This window comes from Phoenix dactylifera, chromosome 3, assembly GCF_051530095.1.
Source record: "Phoenix dactylifera cultivar Ajwa chromosome 3, Ajwa_hap1_PhDact_Kaust_v1.1, whole genome shotgun sequence".
Taxonomy (NCBI): Eukaryota; Viridiplantae; Streptophyta; class Magnoliopsida; order Arecales; family Arecaceae; genus Phoenix; species Phoenix dactylifera.
The window spans coordinates 2,712,269-2,724,290 of NC_143192.1; the positions used below are offsets into that span (position 1 = coordinate 2,712,269).

Consider the following 12,022-nt stretch of genomic DNA (forward strand, 5'->3'; position numbering starts at 1 on the left):
GGGGGACTCGAAATTGGAAGGGATTGAAGGGGGGCCGAGGGGGAGCGTATCCCAAATTCCCAACGGTCTGATTTTTTATTTTTCCATTTTTTTTGAATCTGCCGACCGTTGACACTTTGTGTGGGGCCCTCCGAGCGTTCTTACCCGAATGGTCGGCAGCTGAATCTTGCCATTGAAAAAGATGCTCTAATGAACGCTTTTTTGGGAAAATGATCAAAAATCTACATAATAGAATATAAAAATTGATCTTTCCACCAAGATTGCATGTAAAATTGCCATATGTATATTCTTAGGCTACTATCTATTCAATAAAAAAAAAAATAGAGGAGGCCATCTGTTATTTTTCTCTTAGAGAAGTGCCATTTGTCACTATATTAAAAACTATGCGTAGGCGAGCAAAAAAAATGGAATTAGCTGTTAGTGCTGTTTTTAGATATATTTTAAAAAATTTGTGTTGGAAATAAAATTTGAATTATCTTGTTCACAGCACAGATGTGCTTTATATATAAGTTAAGTCTCAAATATAGCAGAATACAATAATAAAATTCCATAATTATGAAAAAAATATTGAAGATCGGATATAATATGACACAATAGCAAAATTCTCTGATTTAATATAAATACTAATTTTAAAAATTACAATCAGATCCCATGATTTTTGAAGATTGATCTTAAATATCATACCAAGATTGTGCATACAATATGTGGCAGCTGTGATATTATACCAAGATTGTGCATGATTCTAAGCTGTAATATGTTTCTTTGTCATTATATTTTTAGAATTTGTTTAGCACTCTTTAGGATAATGCAATGGCCAAACATGAATTAATGATTATATTTATTATTATGATTATTATTATTATTGAGAAAGGTAGAGTTAGAATTTATTTATATGGAGAGCAGTAGGATAAGTTTAATTTGGTTTCACTTGCAAAGGTTTAAGGCATGGCATCCACAAAATAGCATAATTATCAATGATTCTTATTACGATAAAGAAAAGACATAATCTCAACATTTAAATCTATGATAAGAATAGCCACAAAACTCAGTCAATAAAATAAGAAGAGTGAAAGGAAATGGTAATCCTAATAAAAAGCATCACCAATGTGTCTAGTATTTGCTAACCAATCAGCTAGCAGGTTTGGTTCTTCATATAGGAGGAGACTTTGAAGCTGTTGATGGAGAAAACAAAATGATGATACCAAATAGGTTGAACAGAGAACTTTTGTGGCCTTAGATTGGAGACCTTGTAATAACTTTCAATATTAGTCTATTAGAATATATTTTAATATGGCATATCCTCTTGTAATTCCAAGTTCCAAATATTGTCAACTAGGAAAGCGAAGGGTCCAAAGGGAAAGCATTTATGTACTGCAGGTTCATTCTTTCTTTTCTTTTCTTTTCTTTTATTTTGGTACCCAGGACAGTGGAAAATCACTAAAAATTCTATTTATATTTATGATATCATTCACCAGCTATAATGGGATGTCTAGTTCTCTTGTCTTTTCTTTTCTTCTCTCTCTCTCTCTCTGCTAATTTGGAGGGCTTTATAGAATTTTTTAGATTAAAAATATTTTTGTGATGAGATCCAATAAACTAATGATACAACTTACTATCAATGTTAATCTTTTAAAAGAAGTCAAAAATTGGTTTGGTGCTCCCGTGTGATCAAAAGGTTACTATCAGTAGGGTTGGAAACAAAGGCTTCATAGCTAATTTTGGAGATGTATATAAAATATTAGTTCAACTCAAATTTTTACCGGGCTTTATTTCACGCATATCAACTCCAAATATCTTGAATAACACTATAGCATGAATTTAATCAGTTTCTATGTTGCTATACAAAGGCAATTCATCTGAGACCATTTGTTATGCCTTATTGTAAAACTTTCTTAGCATCACACATGAGAAGAAAACTGTACATTAGAAAGCAAAGATAACTACAAATTTAACATAAAAAAGAAACTAGATAAGTGGTGGCTATAGAACCTCGTTGTTTTGCTCTTTGCTCCTTAATAAAGGATTGTTGCTAGATATGGACTTGGTCCGCCCATAGGATCCTACTGCTATGAACATATTTCATGATCACCACTAGGGGTGTGTGCAGTTTAGGTTGGGTCGGTTTAAGGTTTTTTTTGAAACCAAATCGAGTTCAATCGGTTTTCTAAAATTGAAACCAAAATTGAACTGGCCATTTGTGAAAATTGGTTCAAACCGACCTAAAAAATTTGATTCGGTTTGATTCGATATATCAAGTTGAATACAGTTGGGCTAATTGGGCTTCCCACAGATTTCAAAATCTTAAAAGGCATGAGGTTACTTTCTTGCGCAGTTGCGCCATCATTTACAAGAGGGCCACAAATGATTTGGCCACAACAATCAAGTGAAAGATAGAACCAATTTTACCAATAGGTTGTAGCCACTAGGACAAGTCCAATACCACTCAAGGCTCACAACTAAAATACTATCAATTATATATAATATGACAGTATCTATCAGACCTTACTCCAGATTCAAAACCAGAGAAATAATAAACATTTAAAGTGTTGAACGCTTCATGAAATAGCCAGCTTAGACAAGGATTTCTGTTGAGTTTAAAATGAGAAGAGTTCTTGAAAGTTCTGTTTGTTTCAAGAAGTGTCTTCAATTTGGGTTGTGCGGGGTGGCTCGAGCGTTGTTTCTAAATCTTTTTAAACTAAATTTGCACTAAAGTTGTTGGAAAGAGATTCGACCAGGGCTAACAAACCCGTGGCATCCTTTTGATAAGTCAGTGTGGGAATATGACAATCTTCCTTATACAATCTCGCGATGCACTCATCACAGGTGGCTACCACTCAAAAGAGAGCTAGGGAGCTCAACTATAGTACTACCTATCATAGAGTCACAAACTGGCACAGACTAATAAACCTAGGTCGCACCCTTTTTTATTAGTCAATGTGAGACTATGATATAATATAGGCCAATTATTCTGTGACCCAGATACATAGTATTGAGGTGGTGTCTAAATAATGGATCTAACAACTGAACATCTATTGGATTGGGCATGGGTTTAGACATGTTCAAAAATCTGGAACATGTTAGTTTTTATACACGCCTATTCATGACATACATACATATCTAGATGGGTCCATTCATGAATTTGCATGCATGCGTACATATATACAAAGAGCATTGCTGAAAAAATCAAGAAATGCCAGGCTATTGAACCGCAATTGATGCATCCTTCAAAAAAAACGAGTTCTTATGCACATACTAATTTAGATCCTTTTGATGAGAGGCTACCAGAGCTATTATAATTCTATACATAAACATAGGAATTCTCATCCACAGTAACAACGTTAAGGAATCAAATCTATAGTATTAAACAAGTAGAACTCAAAATCAGCAAATGATACACTAGCATTCTCAATCTTTGTGACATGGTGGGCAGAGAAGCGAGAGCAAAATCTGATCCGTAAGGACGCTCATTGTTAAATGCTGGTCAGAAATTAAGGTTGTTTGTCATCAGATGCCGATTGAGAAGAAAACTTGTCGTCACTCTCTCGTTGGGAAGGATGCTCGTGATGGGATGGCAATGGGAGAAAAGAACTATAGCCAATCAATCTCGAAAAGAAAGAGGCTCTTCAAGAGTCTAAAAAGTGGAAAAAAAAAATTTTATTTTTTTATAGAGATAAATTTAATTTTTATAATAGATAAATAATTTTACTAATACGATCAATTGAATTGAATAATTTTGACTTTTCTAACGTACCTCGCCTTTACTTTGGATACCAGCACTCATGTCCTCCATCCTCCCCTCCCCACCATCGAGAAATTATTGGATGGACCCACGTTGAAATTATTTTATTTGACCTCCGCCTCGTTCCAATTTTTGGCGGACGCCGCACGCCACTTGGCCTAGGGTGATTGCATCCCACCGCTGCTCCTACCTACCCGGTCCACTTGCCATTAAACAAGCCAATGCCTCGTCACCCTTCAATATTTTATTTTTTTTTGCTAGAACACCCTTCATTAATTCGCATGCCATTAATTTCTAGAGCTATTCCTCTCAGCCGAGCCTTCTTCCACCTCTTAGGCGTGTCCCCTTCCACACCAGCCATGGAAGGAGGCCTCACCTCCTCCACCCTACCCTTCCTGATCTCCCTCGCTTTGATCCTCCTTATCAAAGCCATCTTCTTCAAGGCCAAGCATCCCAAGCCACACCTTCCGCCCGGCCCGAGGCCCATCCCCATCGTCGGCCACCTCCACCTCCTCCGCCCTCCCCTCCACCAATCCTTCCACAAGCTGACGAGCCGCCACGGCCCCCTTATCCACCTCCTCCTCGGATCCACGCCCGCCGTCGTGGCCTCGTCGCCCGACACCGTGAGGGAGCTCCTCAAGACCCACGACCTCGCATTTGCCAACCGCCCCCAGTACACGGCCGTCCGCCGCTTCGCCTACGACTCCGCCGGCTTCGCCTTCGCCCCCTACGGCCCCTACTGGAAGTTCATGAAGAGGCTTTGCATGTCGGAGCTCCTCGGCGGCCGGACGGTCGACCAACTCTCCCCGGTCCGGCGTACGGAGCTCCATGCCCTCTTGCGGACCTTGCTCCACAAGGCCAGATCCAGCAACCCCGTCGACATCAGCTGGGAGCTGATCAAGATGACCAACAACGTGATCACCAGAATGACGGCGAGCTCGACGACTTCTGACACGGAGGAGGCGAGGAAGTTGGTGAAGCAGGTGGCCGAGCTCGTTGGGGTGTTCAACCTCAGTGACTACATCGGGATTTTCCGCAACTTGGACTTGCAAGGGCTGAACAAAAGGATCAACGTGGTTCATGAAAGGTTTGATGCGTTCATGGAGAGGATCATCAAGGAGAAAGAAGAGATTAGGAAGAGAAGAAAAGAGAGAGGAGAGGGAGATAATGGTGTCAAGGACTTGCTTGATATCATGCTCGACGTGTCCGAGGACGCGAATGCTGATATGAAGCTAACAAGAGAGAACATCAAGGGCTTTGTTCTGGTAAGTTACAATGATCTTTTAGGCCCCGCTTGGAAACGGAATAAGCCCCCTAATCCCTGTGTTAACGCAGGTTTATCCAGGGATTACTGTGTACGTGGCCGCCGCCCTACGGCAGCCTTTTTATCCCTATTTCTCACCTCTCCTTTTCTTCATCCGTAGCTGAGCCTTTTGAGCTGCACGTCACCTTTTGAGCCTTTTTTTTTAAAAATAATTTTAAAAAAAATATAATGTTTGAAAAATAGGTTGGTATATTTGGTTGATCGTAGAAAAGCAGCATATTGTAGAGTGGCTTATATTTAGTTAAGTATTTATTTTTCTAAAAAATTATATTAAATATCTATTATACTAATGGAAAGATCTTATTTATGAATTTTGATAGCTTAAAATTATCTTTAGAAAAAAATCTAATTTCTAGTTGGCAGGAAAGTAGCTTTTTTTATTTTTTTATGAATTTTTTTTACTAAATATAAAAATTTATTTTTATAAAAATACTACTTTTTCATCTTCCTCTCTAAAAAAATCCAATCAAATAAGAAGCATTTTCATACTTTTCTTTCTTGTTTTTCAGTGAAGCAAATGAGTCCAAAATATCGTACTCCTTATTCTTCCTATATTATGTAGGATATTTTCACAGCAGGCTCTGATTCGTCAGCCGCTACGGTGGAATGGGCGCTAGCGGAGCTCATCAACCATCCACGCATTCTAAGAAAATTGAGGGAAGAGATTGACAAAGCTGTAGGCAAGGACAGGCTGATCCGAGAGAGCGACATCCCGAATCTACCATACCTTCGTGCTGTCGTCAAAGAGACTCTAAGGCTCCACCCGGCGGCGCCATTGGCCATAAGGGTATCGGACAAGGAAGTGAAGGTGGGAGGGTACGAGATCCCTGCCAACACGAGCCTCTTCGTCAACGTGTGGTCGATCGGAAGAGATCCCAGCTACTGGAAGGACCCGCTGGAGTTCCGGCCGGAGAGGTTCGCGGCGCCTGGAGAGGATGGGCTCAGCTCGATCGACTTCAGAGGGCAGCACTTCGAGCTGCTGCCGTTCGGGAGTGGCAGGAGGGTGTGCCCGGGGATCTCGTTAGCTTTGCAGGTGATACAACTGACGTTGGCTGCCTTAGTTCACTGCTTTGAGTGGAAAGTTGATGGTAAAGAAGAAGAGAGGAGTGGAGGGCTGGACATGAGCGAAGGTATCGGCATGGTGATTCTTAGGGCTCAGCCTTTGGTGTGTGTTCCTGTTGCACGCTTGGACCCGTTCCCACCACTCGATCCATGAAAGCTATTTGCCATGGCATGCTAAGGAGGCATATATTTGTCTATCCCAGAAGTTTTATGTTTTGCACTCTGGTACTGGTCTTGTAATATCCTCTGGACAGATCTCATGGAGATAAGTCGGGTTGTTTCAGTGTCTTGTTTTGTCCTTTATTTAAACCATGGTGAAGGTTATTTAAAACTGGAATAAGTATGCGAGTGCTGGATTGGTTTTCTCTTCACATGAAGTGTGGACGTATATTTTGTTTTATATCAATTATTTATTAAATATATCTTAAATATTTGTACAGGATCGAGAAACTCAAATAATACATTTCAGATAGTCTTTTTGGATTAAATCATAAGTCATGACAAATAATATTAGAGCGAATCCACCCGATAACTTATAACACTGCAACACATACTTATTGAGACTGACCACAGGCCGATCGTGGTACTTGTGATTAAATTTAAATGGATTTGGACTTTTAATTTAACAAGAATGCTAGAGCTTAAAAAAAAGAAATATGTGAGGATCCGTACGGACATATGTTTAGTCTCATATCGGCTATTCATTGGATAAATTTTGGGTACTTAAATTAAGAAATCTAAATAATATTTTCCGGCTAAATTTTTTGTATGAGATTCTAGATTGTTATACTTTTAGTTGTACAAAAGACAATGGTGATAAGATTTTAGTATAAGGTGCTAGGGTGCCCCACCATGAAATTTTCTCTCGGAAAGAAGTAGCTAGGTTTGGTTGATATAGTATTTAATTATACTATTCTTTTACTGTTCTTGTTGCATAATGCATGTCTGAAGTGTTGGCGTGAGTCTCTCTCAACCAGTCAAGAATGGAAAGAACCTATTTACCTAACCGTGGGTATGAGCTCCTCCATCAACCGAACATGGAGGAAACAGATATAGAAACTTCTTCATTCGAGAATTCATAGCTAAATGTAGCTGTAAATACTTTATGGAATTACTAGATTTAGAAATTTCTTTATGCTGGGATTAATAGTTTCCTAAAATAGCTTTTCTTGTATCTCTATAAATGTATATTCATTCTTTACGGAAAAAAAAAAGAGAAAGAAATTTTACATGTAGACGAATGGCCGTGACTTTTGCCTTTTTGTTGTTTGTCTAAAAAAATGAGAGCAAATCGTGGGGGAGGCAAAGTTGGATCTTCCAAGGAGAAATGCTGTATAATATAATTTTATATCTGCTAATAAAAATTCGTACAAGTGTGGGACTCCCAATGTTATGGATTCGGTCACCTACATCAATTCATCCACCTTCCAACGCACGCCTGATATAGAGTCCATAATAACCCTACAAAAACCTGAACAAAACCCAAAACTCAACGAATAATCACTAACTTTAGTATCCACCGTTGGGTGTTGCTGTAGGATTAATTATTAACTGGGTTTTGATTTGTTTTTTTTTTTTTTATGGGTAGAGAAGACTGAAACCAAATTTACCATGGGAGTCGATGGGTGAAAACCAAATAGAGTTACATCACAAGAGTTTGTATCATAAAACAAATATGTTTTCATTTTTAAAAGAAAACAAGAAATATTTTTGTTAAAAAAAAATATATAGCACTGGTATAAATGTTCTATTAGACTTGATGGCCATGATAGATACAAGGGTGTGGATGAAACAAAAACTGGGCTGCTTGGACTCTGGTTTGCCCATTTTTGGTAGCAAATCAATGTACTGAATATCACATGGATGAGAACGCCAACATGATGGTGATAGAAGGAGTTTCCTTTTTTTTATGGCATGTACATGCGATGAAATCTCTCATGGGTCACGGGATCACTGTTGTCCATGAACTACTACCATCATTGTCGGTTGTTGTCGGGTGGGAGTCGGATTCATAATGCCCCTGTAATTGGTGCTGACAGCATGGGCAGGCGCTGTCTCTGTAAGATTTCATCCATTTATCTGGACGAAGCCTCAATTACTGTGTTTTTTTTTTTTTATATAGCTAAGGCAGATGAATCATACTAAACGAGTACGGATGCACCCAATAAAATCAAAATAACTCGAAGTGCCAGAGGCGACTTCCCATCTCTAGCCCATAGAGTACTACCGGAGTGACTGACTATATAAGCAACCACCCAGTCCGCAGTCCCATTATCTTCACGGAAGACATGCCCTCCATCCCTTATCATTGTCCAAATATCTTGGAACAAAGGGTGGACGCAATCATTACTCCTTGAACCCCCAGATCCATATAGGGCTCGTTTGGTTCGCAGGAAAAGGAGGGGGGGAAAGTGTGGTCAACGGGAAAGTAATGAAATGCCTCTTGTTTGGTTGGAGTTTTCAAAGGAGAGAGATGGGAAAGTTGTATTCCCATGGGAATATGATTCCCACATTTCATGGGAAAGTCTTTCCCATGAGAAACATGGGAAAGTTACTTTCCCATGAGGTAGGAATCACTCCTTTTTTATTTTTTCCCAAAAAGACCCTTCAGCATTAAAGAAGCATTAAAGAGGCATTAAAGACCTAATTTTTATTAAGGGCATAATAGGAATTATACATAACTTTCCTAGGAAAGTGGATGGTCAACCAAACATAAGCACTTTGGAAATTTGTCACTTTCCCATGGTTAACCAAACATGCCAAAAGTACTTTCCTAGGTATCCTCTTCCTAGGAATCTGATTTCCAGGAATCATGTTCCTAGAAGGAAAAATACTTTCCGCGAACCAAACGAGCCCATAATATCTGTGGTCGAGTCTCCCTCCAGGACGATGGAACTGGTCCGTAAGGGTGGACTCAATTGTTGTACTTGGCTGGATCCGAGAACAGGCTGAAAATAGGAACCATCCACCTCTGCTCAAGAATATTTGGCGATATGCGAGAGAAGGTGTACATTCTTCCGAATAATAACAGAGCGGCGGATTGAGTTTGCATCTTTTATGGCATCGCATTCTGACGCGATAGTGTGGACCGACAGCATCAATATGCCCGCCTCTTTTTGGAATATTTTGGCTTATGGTTTCACTAGATGTATTCATTTGAAAACCCTTCTTCGGAAAATTTTGATTTCTAATTTCAGTTGTTGTATTCATTTGAGATCTATATAAATGACTGTCTATGTCAACAAAGAAAAAAAAAACCTATTGCCATCGTCCTTCTCCTTCAAATATTATTTTATATCATTTAGTTATATATATATTTTTTTTCATGGCCCCATGATTTCTCATGAGATGTCTCGTGGATCGGAGACAGCACACGCGTTCAACATTACTGGGTTATGGACGTCAATTACGTACTCTTTCTTAATCAATCATGCACATATATACATGCCATATTTTGAAATTATAGCTATCCATCATGTTTTCCATTCAACTACTTTATCCTGGTGCTCAAACAAAATTAAATCAAATTGCATACATTTCATCACTAGAGTCTAGTGCTTGTGGTGATTTTTATAAAATCAATATATTTTTTAATTTTAGAATTTTTTTATTTTAAGAATAATGCATTCGTAATTTATTTTTATCCATAAAGTTATCTAACTAGGAAATATTATTATTAATTAAAAATAGTTTTGATTTTTGAGATTCCTAATTTTTTTTTTTAAGATAGAAATTTGAAAAGATCCTATGAGAGAAAATTTTCCACCTCTTCCCCGCAAGATGTTGGTAGGAAGTTAGTGAGAAGATTGGAAAGTCCATCGGTGGGAATGTTAGGTTTCATTTATTTTAAGTTTTTGGTGGTCCTTTTAGAGGAATCATAAAGTTTTAAGATAGATTTTTTTTTTTTTTTTTGGGGTGGGAGGTAGAAAAGAGGAGCTGAAAGATACATTAGAAACGAGTATGAGGGCTACAGCACATCACCGTATCACTGGTTACCACCACAAAAAAAAACATTCAGGCTACTGGAGAAAGATAAAATCAAACAGATTAATGCAATAAAAACCTAAGATAGAGACTTTTAAGCACGGAGGAGATAACCAAGAGAATAAATGAATATTTGTTAGAAGGAACCTCTCATCTTAACAAATTTGCTGGAGACTGTGCGTAAGTGCCATGTGGACAAAGTTAGATAAAATAAATGTAGATGGAAATCACATGATCCTTACTGAGCTGGGTATAGTTCGGCTACAATAAATGCTACTAGTATGTAGAGGTACAAAATAAAGAGGTAGAACTAATCCGATCATTATACTAAGGACCAGACCAATAGATCAAAACTTGACCATGATCAATTATAATACAAAACTTATGAAGTCGGATGGCCGACAGAAAGAGTAGACCGATGACCAAATCGGTCTCCAAGGTATTTCTAAGGGATGAAAACCGCACTATAGGTCAAATAAGGAGAAGGCCAATGCAAGTATATTGGATGAGCCAAAATCGAAAATGCATACTTATCAATCTGATAGTTAGTACAAAGCAACTATGCTAATTAACATCCATAGTAGGAGGACAGCTAGCATCAGTTATTAGAACAGTTAGAAATGGAGGTCGGATATGGATAGTAACCATCAAAATGAATAGTTATTCTATTCAGTATAAATAAGTGGTGTTATACTTTGTTAAAGGAGCCTTTGATAATCCAACTTACATATGCATTTTATGTTAACTTAGCTTAACTTACTAGTAGCTTTTTACTTTAGGAATAATATTAACTTAGATTTTTACTACTGTAACCCAGGCTATATCTTTATCTCTATCGACATCTATCTCCTTCGAACAATAGTAGAACAATAGCGAAAGTCCTTGAAGGTCAAAATTTTTGGATGCATATGCTACTTTCATATATTTTCCTTCAATCACTATCTTTCCGGTTGTCCTCGTACTTCTGTAATATCCAAAAGAAAAGAATAACAGCCAGATTCCATGCGGCTAGGTCACATTTTTTGAGTGTCTTGTTTTGTACTTTATTTAAACAAATGTGAAGATTCTTTTTTTTTGGTACCATACCGTTCTAGCATGACTACATCTAAAGAAGTCATAAAAAAGAAGGTGACAAAGAGGAGATGGAGCGAACTCGTAGGTATCATAAAACCAGCTACTAGAGCGCTGCGCAACATACGAGGTAACCTAAACAACTGCACTGTTCGTCTCTCAGTAAGCATGGGAACCTTGGAGGCCACACAATCCCCCAAGAGGTTCCGACTGTCCTGCAACAGTGGGTGCTCATCGCCTACCCAGACGTGGCCCTAGATCCACCAAATCACAGTCACCGAGTCTTCTTGCAAGTGGATACGCTCTGCCTCCAAAATGACCTGCACGTGGGTGATCTCTTCTCAAGCAGCTCTGAGCTCGGTTTCAGAAATAAAAGTATCATAGAGCCGACTACTACACCCTATTGCGACCAATTTGAAATGAGCGTTTTTGATCATAAAGTCAGCACCTCCTCGACCTCCATCCTCATGCATACTACTATTGAAGTTCACATTGAAAAAACTCGGAGATGGGGGCTCTATGGAGATGAAATCATCTAAGTTGCTTCTGAACAAATAAGGGAGTCTTGGATTCATTTCCCTTTTTGTGTGCAAAGGACAAAAGCGACCATATTTTACTATTAGCTTCTGGTGTGCCCCACGATGAACTCAATTATCTATATCAGTTCATCTATCTCTACTAAAATTTTATGTAGACCTAAATATCACATGTGAAGCTTCGCATGGTGGACTTGAGGACAATGATTTGATAATGATATCTCTTCCCTCTAACCCATCTATTGCTGCCAAAATCCGACCCGACCATGAGGCACTTTATGATTGTGCTGATGAGCTCAACGAATG

General features: G+C 38.6%; 1 protein-coding gene across 1 annotated transcript; it reads left to right on the plus strand.

The window, feature by feature from the left end:
* The first annotated feature begins 4,023 nt into the window (after nt 1-4,023).
* On the plus strand, nt 4,024-6,496 carry LOC103706880 (cytochrome P450 93A3-like). Its single transcript, XM_039123852.3, has 2 exons — nt 4,024-5,004; nt 5,626-6,496. Exons 1-2 carry the CDS (start codon nt 4,099-4,101, stop codon nt 6,277-6,279), a joined length of 1,560 nt encoding a protein of 519 aa, XP_038979780.2. The 5' UTR covers nt 4,024-4,098; the 3' UTR covers nt 6,280-6,496.
* The last annotated feature ends 5,526 nt before the right edge of the window (nt 6,497-12,022 follow it).